Raw genomic sequence first — 18,577 nt, 5'->3', positions numbered from 1 at the left:
ATCCTTTTTTAATCACTCTGAGAGAACAGTTTATATCACATGGGTCATTGGGTCTAATAGCACATAATTTGCAGATTTGCTTGTTTCTGGGCTCCTGTTAGGCTCTCCTTTATAAAATTGGGGGTTATTTTATAAAGGGACGTATTCTGTACCTGGTATTACATGCTCCCCCTTTGGGGAGATTTAGTCATTTACACATAGACAGCCTCACATTAGGCCAACTCTCTTCTTCCCACCCTCCCCACAAATCCAGGGATACTCCTAAGAGGGTGGTACATAAATGTATTTAACCCTTTCTAATCCCTTATATTCCTACTAAATCCTTAAGATCAGAAGAGAAATCTCTCCTCTTAGTCCGTTCACTAAGACTCATTTATTGAAGGAGAGACACGATCTTTTCTGTTACGGCCCCTCAAATCTGGAATTCACTTCCAATCAATATAAGGGGAGAAAAATTACTTAATTAAGTTTAAAAGGCTTCTGAAAAGCTGGCTTTTTAAGGATGCATGTTAGAGTATTAGTAACGCTGATAAGTGAAAATTGAGCGGGTAACCTTTCCCCCATCCTATTGTTTCATCACCTTGTCCTTTTCATTTGTTTACAAATTGTATTTAACCCTTCATTTTTTTTAACCTTCTGTGTCTGGTTGGTCTAAAGTTGTATTAACCGTCTGGTTTGATTAATGTTTTTTTACTCCAATTTTATCATTATTTGTAAATCGCATTGAATTATGATTTTGCGATCAAATCAATCCGGTGAGCGCGATCAAGCAAGGGTTTGCCCACCTCCACTGGGGACCCAAAGCTTTGATGCAAATAAAATCAATAACTTCCATACAGCGGGCATCAGAAACTGTAACAGGTACTCCCTGAAAGCGGAGGTTACATCACCTGGAGCGGTTCTCCAGATCCTCCATTTTTAAGGTGGAGGCTTCCGCTTGCTCCTCCAGTGCAGCTATCTGCCCCCTCAGCTGTGTTAAGTCCATGCTGTGGGTCTCCAGCAAGGTTTCCGCCTCACCCAGTCTCCCTCCGATGTCACTGACATCACATTTCAGGTCTGCAATGGTGCCATTAATATCCACTCAGACCGCTGAAAGTTCCTTTTTCAGTTCCTGGAACCAGCTGCGTATCTCATGCCACAAGCCTGGTAGTGTCGCCTGAAGCGGCTGCTCCATCTGCGCAATCCCAGCGCTCTCTGCCACAATCTTTGCAACAGGCTTTAATGGCCCATTTGACAGCGGCAAGAAAAAAGCTTTTTTTAATATTTATCTGTTTATTCATTTAAAAAAGGAAAAAAGCTTTTATATCGGTTTGTTTTTTTGTGTGTCACCATCGCTCAAGTTTCAAGTTTCAAGTTTAATATGTTTTTGATGAATCGCTTCTTCTAAATTCGAAGCGATGAACAATATAATAAAATTACAATATTAAAAACAAAATCATAAAAGATACTACTAACAAGGTTAAAAAACAAATTTGACAAAACTGGAGACAAAAGGAAATTAAGGGGATGAAGTTACATTTTAAATACAGTAGAATGTACATAAAGGGAAGGCACATAAGGGAGGGATAATGATAATAATTTTAAAAAGATAAAATTCTATAAAAGAATAAAAATCGGAAATGTGACTTGAAAGATTAATTTTATGAAATTCTCATAATTATTAAAGAGACACTTAGGAGCTAGTTAGTTTATGAATGCGTCACTGAACAGGAATGTTTTTAGTTTACATTTAAATTTTTCTAAATTAGTTTCTTCCCTTAGGAAGATCGGTAAAGAATTCCAAGTCTGGGGTGCAGTGACTGAAAAAATAAACTGACGACGTGTATTAATTATTTTTAGCGATGGAATCGTTAGAAGATGTTGTTCGGCAGATCTTAAAGTTCTATTAGCTGTATAAGGGATTAGCAGTTTGTGAATGAAAGCTGGTGTTTTGTAAAGAAGTGATTTAAAGGTGATCAAACTGAGTTTATATATTATTCGATGACCCACCGGAAGCCAATGGGCTTCCTTAAGGAGCGGCGTTACGTGATCAAATTTTTTTGCTTTAAAGATAAGTTTAATGGATGTATTTTGTATTATCTGTAAGCGTTTTATTTCCTTTTGTGCTATACCTTTGAACAGGGCATTACAGTAATCTATCTTTGAAATGACAAGTGAATGAATGAGGATGTTTAGAGAATTGGCATTAAGGAACTGAGATACAGAGCGGATTTGTCGAAGCCGGAAGAATGAAGACTTTATAACATTACTAATGTGGTCGTGGAAGGAAAGAGAGTGATCGAAAATAACTCCAAGTATTTTAATATTGTTGACCTCTAGTAAAGGATGACCCTTAATAGAAATTGGGAGGCTTAGTTTGGGGTTGTCCTTCCAGGGAAAAAGTAGTACATTGGATTTCATGATATTCAATGCAAGTTTATTATTGTTTAACCAGTTATGTATTTGATCTAATTTTGTGTTGATTACTGATATGTCAGAAGGATTATTGGTATCGATGGGGTGCAGAAGTTGGATATCGTCGGCATAAGCGAAAACATTAAAGCCGATAGATTGACATAAAGTCAACAGAGGTGCAAGAAATATATTGAATAGCAGTGGAGAAAGTATAGAACCTTGAGGGACACCATTTGTAGAGGGGAAAGTTTTGGAAGTTGAATTATTGAAAAAAACAGATGAAGAACGATCAGAAAAATAAGAGTGAAACCAAGATAGAACTTGGTCAGTGATGCCGATTGACTGGAGCCTAGTTAGTAATAGCTCATGATCAATTGTATCGAAAGCCGACGAAAGATCCAAAGAGACTAAGAGAACTGATTGATGATGATCTAGAAAGTAGTGAATAATGGTAGTCATGCCTATTAGTGAATGTTCTGTAGAATGATGTTGCCTAAAGCCAGTCTGATTGGGGTGAAGAATATTAGTTTTTTCGATGAAATCTGAAATCTGGTTAAACACCACCTTCTCAGTTAGTTTAGATAAAAATGGAATATTGGCTATAGGTCTGTAGTTCGACATATCTTCAGGACTAATTTTATGGTTTTTAATGATTGGATTGCCATAGCCTCACCAGCACACTGCAGCACTCGAAAACACCAGGGTGAGCCCAAAGGAGCCTAAAACAGCTTCAGGGATGGTGGAGCTATTTCCCTAGGCTGCCATCAGCCATGATGATGTCACTTCCTCCCTCCCTTCTTTTTAAGTTTTCAGCTACTTCTCAATTCTGCATCTCCTCTCCATCCCTAGCTCTCCCATTTCTCATCTCACTCTTTTCCCAGCCTTCAATTTCCTTCTATTTACTCCCCATTACCACATCTCTCTTCCTCTCTCCCCTTGATCCAACATTTTGCTCCCTCTCTTTTCTGTTGTTCTACTTCTCTCCCCCTTGATGCTGAACAATGAGATGGAAGGTAAAAAGAGATGCTGCATCTCTCTCTCCCTTCTACCTCATGCCTAACATTTCTCCTTCCAATCCAACTCCAGATCCAACTTCTCTCCCTTTCTCTTCCCAAATACCCCCATCAATCTGCCTCCCTATCCCTCCAAGTCCACTATTTCTCCCTTTCTCTTCCAAACAGTTCTCCTTTCAAGTATCTCTTTCCTTCTTCCTCCACACCACCCCAGGTCCAATCTCTTTCCCTTCATACCTGTCTCTCTCTCTTCACATCCCAGCATGTATTCCCTGCCGCACCGGTCCCTCTCTCCTCACAGTCCAGCATGCATTCCCTCCCATGCCAGTCCCTTTCTCCTCACAGCCCAGCATGTGTTCTCTCCTGCTCTGCAATGTTGCCGTCAAGCTGAAAAATCTGCCAGCCTCTACAGTGATTCAGCAATGTTGTCTGCAGCTCCTCTTCCTGCTTTCCATGTGCCGTGGTCTGTCTCTAATGATGCACAACTTCCTGTTTCTGCCCAGGTGGACCACGGCAGATGGAAAGCAGGAAGGGGAGCCAAGGACAACATTGTTGAATTGCTGCCAAGGCTGATAGATTTTTCAGCTTGACGGTGAAATCGGATCGGCATGGGAGAGAAGACATGCTGGACTGTGAGTAGGGAAAGTTCAGGAGCACTGCCACGGGCCATATAAAACGGCTAGGTGTGCCAGATTTGGCCTGTGGGCCTTGAGTTTGACACATGTGCCTTAGGTAATACTAACAATAGATCTCCTTTCTTAATTGCTTGGATCTTAAACTTGGATCTGACCCACCCTGTTTTTCCCTTAATAATAAAAAGTGCTATCTTTATAGAAAAGCAATCCTACCCTCTCAGTGAGCAATGAATTAAACTGGAATGTTAGTTTTTTTTTTATTGTAGGAGTACCATTCTATCAGAACTGAGCAAATATTGACCTCCTAAAGCATTCCTGAACAGTCTGAAATATCCAGTCATGACATGCTTATTCACACACAAAACTCACACATACCTACAAAAAACCCAAACTCTTTTCCACACTCATATCCTCACCCCCACAGCTCCTTGCCAGAATAAACCCTCATATGAATGCCAGATCTGAATGTGAGAAAACCCATGGGGAGTCAGATCAGGCTTCCCATAAATCAGCAAATATAGACAAGCAAACTGAGATACAATAACATTAACCAGCAACTCCATTGTATGGATGTAGAACTGTAATGCAAAATGAAACAGTACTTATACTCCAAGTTATCAAAGAAGACCTTCAGTACAGCTGTAAACATCCAAATGGGGACACATTCCAAATCAGGTAGGATATCATGTGAACTTTCTTGTTCTTCCACAAATTTCAGAATAAAGTCTGGACACCCTCTCTATTTCTGATGATTCCCCTATTAGCCACCGCCTGAGAACTGATCCCCTTTCTCAAATTCCCTTGAGAAGATGCCCAAAGCAGGAGGCCTCTGATACCAGCCACTTTGCCATGCCCCTCCACCAAGAGGAATCCATCTCCATTGGTTCATGCCATAACATTCTAACAGAAGTTGGAGATGCATTGTATTGCAGCAAACTTTGTTTCATGGTTGATGACCGATGACTAGAAGAACAAACACAAATTGTGCACAAGAAATCACAATAACAGCTCTTCCCAATCTACCTTAATTTCCTGACTTGGCCTCAGGTGACTCCATATTTCCTAAACTTAAATTTATACTGTAAGAAAAGTGATTTTGAAGGACCTTGACATGACCTTGGGGTTTTCCTTAACCTAAAGGCTACTTTGTGTTTAATCTTACTTATCAGACTACTCTCTTTTTATTCTGCATGAGCTACAAGCTATGTGCTGTAACCGCATCCTGTGTAAGCTGGAAGTACTTTGCCCTCCTGGACAAGTAATGATGAAACTGCAAGGCTTAGAAAAGTAGAGTTGCTCCCTATAGGAGATAAGGTTAATCCCTGAACCAATAGTAAATGCTGGCTTAGGACCAATGTATATCAATAAGTTGTAGTAAAAGTAGCAAATGAAAAGTTTGTAGTTAGCATCCACCTGGCTTAGTCAGGAAATGGATAAATGTCACTGCACTTCCTGACTCTCGGCACTTCTGAAGCTGCTAGCTTAGTGCTCGGAAGTCTTTTCTGCATGTGCTGAATAAAGTCTGTTTCTTTCTTCACATCTCTGAGTTTTTGTGGCTGACCAAAGTGACATTTAATTTGGTGCCCGAACAGGTACTTGAAGGTCTTTTGACCGCCGGTTACTCGATTGGTCACTTGTGTCTGGTCTGAGAACTGACCTGTCTGCCAAGCTGGCTATCTCCTCTTGAGATTGGTTAGCATTCGGGGCTTGGACTGGCTCAACTGATTACTCTAGTCCTGGTTTGAAGTACAGGACCTGGTATTTGTCTGTTATCTGTCTGGTTCTGGGTTGTCACCGAATTGGTAAGTTCAGAATTGATAATTTCTGCCTTGTTTCCTTCTTCCTGTCTTAGTAAACAATTTGATCAATTGTTGAAATAGCAGGGAGGGATTCTAGGACCTGTAATTCTCTGATTGAAAAACTGAGTTGAAGTTATTGTGTGTTTGTCTGTGAGAGAGTGTTTGAGACGTCCATGTGGACGGTACGAGTTCAGACCTGTTAGTACTGCGTTTCCTTTGCCCGGAGACGGACAGGGCCAGGAATACAGGGAAGCATTTTTGTCCTCCATTGCACGATGGGGGAAGTCAGTCTACTTATGGGGATCCTTTGGATAGAATGTTAGTTAATTTTAAGAAGAGATTTGGCTCAGACTATGGGGCCACACTTAAGAAATCAACCCTCATTCATCTATGCCAGTTAGAATGGCCGACGTTCAGTGTGGGATGGCCCCCTTCAGGGTCTCTAGACGAAGCCATAACCCATCAGATTTTTATTGTAATAACCCACCCTAAGACTGGCCACCCTGACCAATTCCCTTCTATAGATAGTTGGTTAGACCTATTCCGTACTAAGCCTTCTTGGCTTTACTCCCCTGTACCCAAGAAAATACAGTCCCAGGTCCTTGCTCTTAGGAAGACTGTCACTGACCATTGTCATCCGGGTCAAGTTCTCGCTTCCGATCCCTCAACTGACATACTCGAAATACCTACCGCTCCACCTTCTTACTCGGAGATGCCTCTGCCAGTACCCAATCCTAATCCTGGTCCCCCATTCAACAATCTGCCGCCCCTCACCCGGTACCTAATCTTAGCCCCTTACCCCCTGTCTGACCCACAGCCCCCTGTGCTCAATCCCAAGCCAGCACCTCAGCACATGAGAACATTTATCTGCATCTGGACACCCTCTCTATTTCTGATGATTCCCCTATTAGCCACCGCCTGAGAACTAATCCCCTTTCTCGAATTCCCTTGAGAAGATGCCCAAAGCAGGAGGCCTCTGATACCAGCCACTTTGCCAATGCCCCTCCACCAAGTCCCTGTTTCCATCTCACCAAATGCCGCTAGGCATCCTAGACCACCCACCTAAACCACCTTGTCTACCATCCCTTCAGTACCACTGATTTATATAATTGGAAATCCCACTGCCCCCCTTATTCTGAATGCCCCCAGGTCATTATTGACCTCATTCGGACTCATCGCCCCACTTGGTCAGACTGTCAGGAATTGCTTCTGTGCCTCCTAAACAACGAAGAATGTAAATGTGTCCTCCAGGAAGCCCTTACGAGAGCCCAGTCGGATGCCGATGCAGCTGACCCCAGCTGGATTAACAATCACTTTCCTTCTCAGAACCCTAATTGGGATCCCAATGACGCCACTCATAATACTTTCCTTGGCCGGTACTGCCAGTATATCCTTAGAAACATAGAAGATGGCGGCAGAAAAGGGCCACGGCCCAACAAGTCTGCCCACTCTAATGACGCACCCCTTAAATTCTTCCCTGAAGTGATCCCACATGCTTATCCCATTTTCTCTTGAAGTCCAGCCTTGCAGGGTCCTGTCCTATTAGGTCGTGATTCCGTAGGTTTTGAGGGGGCCAGAGGAATAGGAGGGGGTACTTGGAGGAGCGGGGCTCAGAGTTTCGGGCTGGGGGCCGGCTATTTGGGAACGTATTCTGTAGGGCTACTGCAAGAAGGTCAGCTTTACATCGGAGGAGTTTATCAGCCTCCTGCCGTTTGGCACTGTCCTGATTTATGAAAACACGCTGGGTTATTTCAAGAAGCTGGACGGTATTCATGCCAGCGAAACCGTCCTGTTTCTGAAGTTTTCTTTGTGAGCCAGGTTGCGTCTGGTTCACAAATGAGGTGTTAGCCATACGAAGATTTTCAGATTTCTCTGGATCAAAGGGGGTGAAGGTACGGTAGGCATCGCAGAGGCGCTCATAGAATGTGGCTGGAGATTTATCAGCCTTTTGGAAGACTTCAGATATTTTGGAAATATTAGTGGGCTTCCGAGAAGCCAAACGGAGTCCCTCAAGGCGGAGGAACAATAAGCCTCAGTGGTTCTCTGCGGAGATCTTGGACCTCGTAAAAAAGAAGAAAAAAGCATTTATCTCCTGCAAACAATCAGGAGAACGAGAGACCAAAGAGGACTATATGGCTAAGTCTAGAGCTGTCAAAACAGCAGTCAGAGAGGCCAAACTCCGGATGGAAGAGAATCTAGCAGAGAACATTAAAAAAGGTGATAAATCATTCTTCAGGTATATCAGTAACAGAAAAAAGAATACGGATGGGATTGTGCGCCTTAAGAAACCAACACAAAGGTGGAATCCATGAACAAAATTTTGAATTTACGCCCAGCAGCGTGTACTACGAACTCTCAAGGCTCAAAGTGAACAAAGCCATGGGACCTGACAAACTACATCCCAGGGTGCTTAGAGAATTGAGTGATGTACTAGCGGATCCGTTATCCGAGCTCTTCAATCTTTCCCTGAGTACAGGAAGAATCCCATTGGACTGGAAAACAGCTAACGTCATTCCACTCCACAAAAGGGTTGGACGGAAGCTGAAAATTACAGACCGGTGAGTCTCACATCGATAGTGTGTAAAATTATGGAAACACTAATCAAACATAAATTAGATACGATCATGAATGACGAGAATCTAAGAGACCCCCATCAACATGGATTTACAAAGGGAAGGTCCTGCCAATCAAATCTGATCAGCTTCTTCGACTGGGTAACGAAAAAAATGAATATGGGGGAGTCCCTGGACGTCATGTACTTGGACTTCATTAAGGCTTTTGATAGTGTCCCACACTGCAGGTTATTAAGAACATAAGAACATAAGAAGTTGCCCCCGCTGAGTCAGACCAGAGGTCCATCTTGCTCAGCGGTCCGCTCCCGCGGCGGCCCATCAAGCCTAATGCCTGAACAGTGGTCCCTGATTAATTTTGTAACTTACCTCTAATCCCATTGTAACTTACCTCTAATCTGTACCCCTCAATCCCTTTGTCTTCCAAGTACCTATCCAAAGCTTCTTTGAACCCCTGTAGCGTGCTCCTGTTTCACATCCTCTGGTAGCGCGTTCCATGTATCCACCACGCTCTGTGTGAAAAATTGAGCAAAATGAGTTCGTTGATATTGGGAAAACATTAACTGCATGGGTAAAAGACTGGCTCGGTGGTAGACTTCAGAGGGTGGTGGTAAACGGCACTTTCTCCAAAATGTCAGAAGTGATCAGTGGTGTGCCGCAAGGTTCGGTCTTGGGTCCAATCCTATTTAATATCTTCGTAAGGGACCTGGCTCAAGGACTTTCGAGGGAAAATTGCATTATTCGCCGATGACGCCAAACTATGCAACATAGTAGGCAACAGCTCAGTGCCCGATGGCATGACGCATTTACTGGAACAGTGGTCCTCAACTTGGCAGCTAAGGTTTAATGCCAAAAAGTGTAAGGTCATGCACCTTGGCAACAGAAATCCATGCGGAACTTACACCCTAAATGGTGAGACCTTTGTAAGAACCACTGCAGAACAGGACTTGGGAGTAATCATTAGAGATGACATGAAATCTGCCAACCGTGGAGAAAGCTTCATCTAAGGCTAAACAAATGATGGGTTGTATCCGAAGAAGTTTCGTCAGCCGGAAGACCGAAATTATAATGCCGTTGTACAGATCCTTGGTGAGACCTCATCTGGAATATTGTGTACAATTCTGGAGACCGCATTATCAAAAAGATGTGCAGAGAATGGAGTCAGTTCAGTGAATGGCCACCAGGATGGTCTCAGGACTCAAGGATATCCCGTATGAGGAAAGGCTGGGTAGGTTGCAGCTATACTCACTCAAGGAGCATAGAGAGAGGGGAAATATGATTGAGACGTTCAAATATGTCACGGGCTGTATTGAAGTAGAAGAGGATCTTTTTTCTTAAAGGACCTATGGCGACAAGAGGACATCCGTTGAAACTCAGGGGTGGGAGATTTCATGGTGACACCAGGAAGTACTTCTTCACCGAGAGGGTGGTTGATCATTGGAATAGTGTGCCTATTGCAAGGAGATTGGTCACTGGAAGAACAAATGTCCAAGCAGACCCTGTACCCACCAGACCAAACCTAAGGACCAACCTCAGTGTTCTCCTCAGAAATTTTTTCCAGCCGGGTGGCACAAAAAAGTAGCCGGGTGGGGCGGGACTGGGAAATTTGGTGGTGCAAATTACCCCTCCCTGCTCATGGTGAAGGAGTAGGGCAGGGTTGTCCAACCTTTTGGTTTCCCTGGGCCGCATTATACAAAAAAAAATTTCTGGGGCCACACTAACACTAGCTGATGAGCAAAAAAAAAAAGGCTGAGCAGGTCCCAAATTTACAATCTCTAGTATAGAAGATGTATGTATCTACTATAAAACCCTAAGCGCGCATGCACACTTCTAACTTTGTGATCCCTACTTCCGTGATCCGTAGATCAAGCCTGCGCAAGGAAGCGGAGAACATGCCTGCGACTCCCCCCTCCCGCCCTCACTCATTCTAAGATGGTAGAAAATCTATTCATTCGCGTCTGCCCTCTTCTTCAAAGCAGCCTGCTGAGGATTGCCGGCCGGCTGTAGCGTACCTCACAAGCCGTTCTCCACCTCGGTAGTACGTTCTCTCTGACGCGATCCCGCCCCTCCTCTGACGTAAGGGATCACGTCAGATGGAACATGCTACTGAGGTGGAGAGCAGCCTGCGAGGTTCGCTACAGCTGCCAGCGATCCGTGCCGGTGGACCAGAAGAGACCAGGAAGCCGGGATGGAGAGAGGATAGGAATGGCGGTTTGGGAGCAGGTATTAGGGAGCAGAGAAGAGGTGCTGCTGGATAAGGGGAAGATAAAATGAAGGGAGAAGGGATGCTGCTGGACAGTGGGGAGGTAAAAGGAAGGGAGAATGGCTATTGCTGGACAGGGGGAGCAGTGAAGGGGTGCTGATGGACAGATATTGATGGACAGGGGAAGCAGGGAAGAGGTGCTACTGGACGGGGGAGGTAAAAGGAAGGGAGAAGGGCTGATGTTGGACAGGGGGAGAAGGGAAGAGGTGCTGCTGGACAGGGGGGAGGTAAAAGAAAGGTAGAAGGACTACTGCTGGACAGTGGGAGCAGGGAAGGGGTGGTGGTGGACAGCCGAGGAAAGAGAGAGATAGAAAGAAAGAAAGACAGAAAACGGCCAAGGAGAGAGAAAGAAAGGCAAGACACACACATCTATTCTAGCACCCATTAATGTAATGGGTTTAAAGACTAGTCTAATAATAAACCTTCATTAAAGGGACACTGTGGAGAGGAATGAAAAAAGCAGTAATGCTTACCGTGACTGAGTAATCCTCCATGTGCACCACTGACAGTGGATGCGCACTCCTGGTTTTCCCATTCATATCTATTACAGCTACGGTGAACCTCTTCAGAGGTGAACCTCATCAGAGCGGGGATGCTGCGTCGGCTGTCAGCAGCGCACGTGGAGGATCGTTCAGTCAGGGTAAATATTACTGCTTTTTTAGGCCTCACACTTTGAGCTTAGGCTCCCTCAAAATGAACATCTCCCCTGCTGTAGCTAGTAGGGATCCCCAAGCCTTACCAACTGACGGCCACCTCTTCCCCTCCAACTTCCCAAGTTCTGCAGCTGGCAGCAATATTGCAGAGCTGCTGCCTTCCCTCCTCCCCCTCCCCCCCCTCCACCTTGGCTTTCATGTATGTATGAAAGCAGTGGCAGCTTGAGGATATTGCCATTGGCTGCAAAGCTTGGAGATTTTGGGTTGTAAGACTGGAAGAAGATGTCTTCAAGTGGCAGGGCTTAGGGATCCCCAACAGCTCTAGTATTTGTAAATTGCACTCAGGCAGGGAGAAACTTTGGTGCCTATCCACTAATTTTGGGCTCCAGTCCCTCCCCTAAATCAGCTGTATATAACTACACCACTGAATACAAAAATAATTCTGATGCACATATCCAAAAGCTAACTTATTCCAGTTAATAAATTCAGAATAAAACAATTTTTTTTAACTTGTTGTCTGGATATTTTGTTTTTCCATCATCTTTGTCCCAGTTTCTCTTTCTGTTTTTTGTCTCTTCAACTAATTCTCTTTCCAGTGTGTGCTGTTCATTTTTTTCTCCTCTCTTGTTCCATTTTCTCCTTATGCTTGTCTCCAGCATATTGATTTTTCCCTTTCAGCTTTCTTAACTTTTTCTTTTCTTTTTTTGCCTCTGTCCACTCAAATCTTGCCTTCTTTCTTACCCTTCTTCTTTTTAAATTTTCAGCTACCTCTCAATTCTCCATCTTCTCTCAGTCCCTAGCTCTCCCATTTTCCATCTCACTCCTTTCCCAGCCTCCTATTTCTTTCTATCTACTCCTCATTACCACATTTCTACCACTATACTCACTGCTCTCTCATTCATCTTGTCATCTCCGTTTTGACCTCATCCACATGGCTCACCACTTTTAGAATTCCCTCCCTCTCTCCACTGGTCAGGCTATAACTCCCTGTCCCTTTCTTTCCATCTCCTTTCTTATCCCAGATCTCATCCCTCCTGCCCTCCCATTGGTCCATCTCTCCTCCTTTATCCCCATGGTCCAACATTTTGATCCCTCTCTTTTCTGTTTTTCTTCTTCCCTCCCCTTGTGATGCTGAACAATGAAATGGAGGAAAAAAAAAGAGAATGCTGCATCTCTCTGCCTTCCATCCACAGGCCTAAAATTTCTCCCTACCTCCCTTCCTTCTCCCCATTTCTCCCCATGCCTGCCTGCCTCCATCCCCCTGGTCCACCATTTCTCCCTCTCTTCCCAACAGGCCTAAAATTTCTCCCTACCTCCCTTCCATCTCCAGAATCCTTCTCTCCCTTTCTCTTCCCAACTACCCCCCACCCCATCTCTCCCCATGCCTGCTTGCCTCCATCCTCCTGGTCCACCATTTCTCCCTCTCTTCCCAACAGGCCTAAAATTTCTCCCTACCTCCCTTCCATCTCCAGAATCCTTCTCTCCCTTTCTCTTCCCAACTACCCCCACCCCATTTCTCCCCATGCCTGCCTGCCTCCATCCCCCTGGTCCACCATTTCTCCCTCTCTTCCCAACAGTTCTGTCTTTGTGACTCTGTACAGCGCTGCGTATGTCTGGAAGCGCTATAGACATAGTTAATCATAGTAGCAGTTTTTCAACATAATTACATTTAGATTAGATCCTTTTTTTAAACTGGAGCTGAAGTTCAGATTCGCAGCGTGGCTTTGTACATGGCTCACTGCTCCTGCGCTCTTTTCGATCCCCCGACTCGCCCCTCTCGGACTCTCTTAGGCTGCTACATGGTTCATGGTCTCCGACCCCTGCTGCTCCCTCCCTGTGTTTGTAGCTGCACTCTGCCGCAGTGGCTCCGGCGGCTCACTGGCCCAGTGAGGCTCACAGCCACCATGGCCACCAAGAGGTCGGGCTCCCGGCTGGAGACGGAGATTGAGCGCTGCGCTCCAAGTGCCAGTAGAAGCGGATCCCCGAGCTCGTCAAGCAGCTTTCGGCCAAGCTCATCGGTAACGGTATAGAGCAGGCCTGGGCCTAGTCAAGCCACGAAGCCTCGGACTTTCTTGCCAGGCAGACCCGGGGAGGGAGTGTTAATGGAAGTGCCCATTCACTTCTGAATATTTATGAGAGGGGGGAGGGGGGACTGGGCTTCAGCAATGGGAACTTTACAAGTAAATCTGCAGGGGAATTTGGATAAGGGCAGAGACGTCAGCAGAACATAACATAAAGAATAGCCTTCCTGTAGGGTTATGGCCACTACATGTCCGGATTTCCCCTTTGGCGCATACGTCGCAAACTCACTCAGCCCGCACATGTTCTGCACCAGTTGCTCAAGCAAAAGTGGCTCACATACACCTATCTGTCCACTGGGGTCTCCGATGCGTGCGGTGGCCTGCGCGCTGAAAGCACAGGAACGCCAGTATAGCTGGCAAGTGACCCACGTGTAAGGAATCAGCTGTGGGATCAAAGCTACAGTACACCGTCTGTGAGCCGCTATGCAGTAGAAAAAAAAGTCAGGCTGAGGCGGGAGCCAACTGTTGAACTTCCGGCGGCTCTTCAAGCTGTGCCCAAGCCGGTGAGAGGGTGTTAAAAAAAAATTTGAGCAGCAGGATTTGCGACTGAGATGACAGCTGGGTGGTCATCTAAATTAGCTGGGCGGAGTGCCCGGCTAAAAGGCTCTGGGGAGAACACTGAACCTACTATTGGTTTGGCATCCTTCCACTCTGACTCTGAAACTGAATACTGAGACAGGTCGGCTCGCAGTGAGTATCAGGGGCTTTCCGGATTATTCCCAACTACTCACTTGGTTCCCATGAGCCCTTGGTCAATGTCCGTATAGAGGACCACTCCATTTCCATGCTGGTCGATACTGGTGCCCAGCATTCCATTCTGATCCATCCGCTCAGCAGGCGTTCTTCCAAATCTATCTCCATTATTGGTGCAACTAGCTCCTCTGATTCTGTTCCTATCCTTGAACCCGTCTTGGTCTGCATTGGCGGCCAGTCTGTGCCACATTCCTTTGTGTACATGCCCTCCTGCCCTGTCCCCTTGCTCGGTCGGGACCTGCTCCAGCGCTTGGGAGCTACTATTCATCTCTCTTCCGGTGGTCTGACCATGGACCTTCCTTCTGCAAACCTCACCTCCTCATCTGATCATTCATCTGTCCTCTCCCCAAGCCTTCTCTGTTCCTTATTATCAGAACCTAAAGCTGATAAATCCCCTCCTGTACCTGATTTTCTTGAGGACCTTGATCCGACTGTTTGGGCTGAGTTTGGGTCCCCTGGACTAGCACACAACATCCCACCCTTTGTCATTACACTCAAGACTTCTGCTAACCTGGTCTCTATCAAGCAGTACCGTATACCTCAGTCTGCCCTCCAGGGAATACATACCCACCTGTCTCAGTTACTAGACTGTGGATTTTTGGTTCCTGAAACCTGGTGACCCACCTGATTACCGTCCTGTCTAGGATTTACGCGCTGTCAACCGTCTCGAAGAGGATATTCATCCTACTGTCCCCAATCTCTACACTATGTTGGGTTTAGTTCCCCCTGGGGCTACCCACTTTACTGTTCTGGATCTCAAAGACACTTTCTTTTGTTGTCAGTTAGCCCCTTCCAGTCAGCCCATTTTTGCATTCCAATGGGAACATACTTCCACTGGTCAAACCTCACAGATTATCTGGACTCGCCTTCCTCAGGGCTTTAAAAATAGTCCCACCCTGTTAAGCACTGCTCATGCTTCGGACTTCGGCAATTTTGTCCCTTCATCTGACTCTTGCAGTATGTTAATGATCTCCTCCTCTGTTTTTTCTCTATTTCTGCCTGCCAGGAAGACACTAAATCTCTCCTTCAGTTTCTCTTCCACTGGGGCTATCATATGTCCCTCCGAAATGCTCAGTTGTGCCTCCCCCGTGTCACCTACCTTGGCTTTCACATCTCCCAGGGGACACGGTCCCTTCCCCATACCCGGGTCCAGGCTGTCTGTAGTCTCCCTATCCCTGACAACTGTAAAGCCCTGCGTACCTTCCTAGGCATCGCCGGGTACTGTCGCATCTGGATCCCCGATTTCTCTACCATTGCTCATCCCCTGTTCGATTCTAAGGGTGCTGACTCAGCCCCTTTTGTCTGGACCCAACTCCAGGATCGGGCCTTCCGCTGCCTCCAAAAACTCTTGACCCAAGATCCTGCCCTTGGTCTTCCTGACCCCTCCAAACCTTTCCAACTTTATGTTCATGAAAAATCTGGCATTGCAGCTGGGGTCCTTACCCAGTTCCTTGGCTCCTGGCGTAGACCCATCGCCTACCTCTCCCGACAATTGTACCCGGTTGTTGCTAGGTGGCCTCCTTGTCTTCATGCCATTGCCACTGTCTCAGACCTCTTACAGCATACTAACAAACCCACTTTCGACCAACATGTTGATCTCTTTGTCCCGCACTGTGTGACCTCCCTTCTAGAACATAATGGCTTCCTATGGCTCACAAATGAACGCTTCCTCAAATACCAGGCTCTTCTTTGCGAAAATCCTCAGGTCTCACTTGTTGTCTCCTCTCTCCTTGACCACTCTACCCTCCTCCCTGAATCTACTCAGCCGGTTACACATGACTGCCTTGACACGGTTGACTGTTTATTCTTCCTGTCCTGATCTCACTGATATCCCACTCCGGGACCCAGACCTTACTCTTTTCACAGATGTAGCTCATTGGTCACCCCTTTAGGTATCCGCATTGCTGGCTACGCAGTAGTTTCAGCCACTTCTCCTATACTCATGGGCCCCCTGCCCTCTGGTACATCCGCCCAAGAAGCTCTCACTTGTGCTCTGTGCCATTCTTCCTCTCAGTCCTGCAACATATACACTGACTCCAAATATGCTTTCCTTACCCTGCATGCTCATGGGGCTATTTGGAAACACAGAGGTTTCATCACCGCTTCTGGTCGCCTGATTCATCATGCTCCCCTCATCTTTGACCTCCTCGAGGCCATTCAATTGCCCTCTCATGTCGCGGTTATGCACTGTCGAGCTCACCGTCATGTCACTGATCTTGTCTCCCGCGACAATGCCCTTGCCGATCGCGCAGCCCGAGCTATCAGCCTCTGCCTTCGGCCCCTCTGTATACCATCATTCCTTTCTTGGATTCCCTCACACCCCAATACACTTCTCAGGAACAGACTTGGGCCCACTCTATCCCAGGCCACTCTGTCTTGAAAGGGGGATGGATACAAATACGCGCTAATCCAAGCACCAATCCAGACCCACAGACTGATACTTCAAACGCAAACACAACGGGTAACCTCATATTTATTCCTCAACACCTGGCCCTCACGATTGTCCGGAGGTGCTATGATCTAGCGCACTCTGGAGAACCTGCAATGAAAATGACCCTAAAAAGACATTTCATTATCAATCACCTTGACCAGCTAGTCTGGAATACGGTCCGACAGTGTATTATCTGTTCCAAAACAAATCCCCCGACCAGATGACAATCACCTCCTGGACAGCAACCCATTGGGACACATCCGATGCAGGTCCTGTCTGTAGATTTCACTCACATGTCCACTTCCTGCTCTCTCAGTCATCTCCTAGTCTTCAAAGACACCCTAACCAGATGGATCGAAGCCTTCCCTACCCGCACTGAACGTGCTAGGGAAGTAAGCAAACATCTCCTCAATGACATAATTCCACGGTTTGGTCTCCCTGTTTCCATAGGCAGCGACAACGGCCCTGCCTTCATTGCCGAGATTGTCCAACAAACTGCCCAAGCCCTCCAAATTGAATGGAAATTACATGCTGCCTACCATCCCCAGAGCTCAGGCCAAGTCGCGCGAATAAACAGAACCCTTAAGACCCTCCTCATCAAACGAATTGAAGAAACTAATCTGCCCTGGCCTGTCCTATTGCCTTCTGTTCTTTTCCAGATCAGATGTACTCCATAAAAATCCACTAGGCTGTCCCCGTTTGAGCTCATGTTTGGCCGGCCATCACCCATTGTGAACCCTGATCCTGGTTCCTTTGCTACTCTTGGATCGGACCTCCTCCAGAGCCAGGTCCAGTCTTTAGCTACAGCCCTTCAGGAGCTCCACAAATGGGTCCTGGAAAGGGCCCCATTACCACTAGCCACTCAGGTCCAAGGGCATGTCCCTGGAGATACAGTATGGTTGAAAACATGGAAGTCAGACCCTATAAAACCTAGGTGGATAGATCCTTTCACTGTCCTAATTTCTTCCCCTACAGCTGTCAAGGTGTCCGGACACGAAACTTGGTTTCACTACTGCAGGATCAAGCGAGCAGCTGTTTGGCAAATTGCCCCAGGCAACACTGACCTCCAGCTGAAGATTTCTAAAACCTCAAAATTGTTCTGAATATTTACCATTGTGCTTAGCAGGTGTTCTGCATATAACTCTTTACAAGTGTTTGAGTGTAACTGACAGCCTGTGTTTTATCACAACCCCCAGCTAGTGCCTTTAGCAGGTGCCTTGGGTATAACTGTTTAAGGTTTTCTAGTTGTGTATGAAAGAAAAAAGAGCTTCATGTGTCAGCATTGCAGGCGCCTCTTGTCCTATATATCTGACTTCTGTTTTGCCCTCACAGTATTATGTTTTTTTTGTTCTGTATTTCTTTCCTATTGTATTAAGGGAACAGTCACTGTCTTTTACCCCTTGTAAACTGTGTCTTTCCCAGGTCCGTAATGGGGATAAGGAAGAACTGGCCCTCCTATACTGTATCCAATTTAAGTGCCCCTTTGCCCAATGTTTGCTTACATGATGGAGTTAGATACAGAAAGTGTAAAATGTCAGAAGGTATTATCTGTTTCCAACCTACCGGGGATGAAGTTGAAAAGTGGGCAGAAATCCACATTGATACTGCTGATGGCCCACTCATTAACCAAACTCTCATTGTAGACCCTACTCACCCGGTGTCTCTGTATTCTGTTACATGTGTGTTATTCAATGTAGCTCAAGGTCATGGTACTCTCCCTAATAAAGTCCTATGTGGTTCCCTAGACTGGCAGCGTTATTATACTAAATGCGCTAAACATGTGTGCCTCATCCGCCAGTTGCCCTTTAAGAAATGTCCGGATGAGGAAAAGTTCAAGAACGGTGGAGCCTGTCCAACATGGGAATGTGTCTCGTGGGCCACCTACGAGAACCTGCATAAATACCCAGCCAATACTCCATCTGCCAAACTCCTATTGGAGAACTGGTCTAGGACCTGGCAACTGAGTTTCAATGCCAAAAAATGCA

General features: G+C 46.0%; 1 protein-coding gene across 1 annotated transcript in view; it reads right to left on the bottom strand.

Moving 5' to 3' along the window:
* LOC117346200 (vomeronasal type-2 receptor 26-like) overlaps positions 1-14,365 on the bottom strand; it is a 59,528-nt gene extending 45,163 nt beyond the window's left edge. Inside the window, exons 1-3 of the mRNA XM_033915602.1 lie at positions 14,140-14,365; positions 13,638-13,829; positions 891-1,056 (exon numbers count right to left, since the gene is read on the bottom strand). Coding sequence (XP_033771493.1) covers positions 891-1,056; positions 13,638-13,829; positions 14,140-14,365 — 584 coding nt within the window. The remainder of the gene's footprint in view (positions 1-890; positions 1,057-13,637; positions 13,830-14,139) is intronic.
* Positions 14,366-18,577: the final 4,212 nt, after the last annotated feature.

The sequence above is a fragment of the Geotrypetes seraphini genome, chromosome 12 (assembly GCF_902459505.1).
Source record: "Geotrypetes seraphini chromosome 12, aGeoSer1.1, whole genome shotgun sequence".
Classification (NCBI taxonomy): Eukaryota; Metazoa; Chordata; class Amphibia; order Gymnophiona; family Dermophiidae; genus Geotrypetes; species Geotrypetes seraphini.
This window is presented reverse-complemented; position numbering and strand designations above follow the sequence as displayed.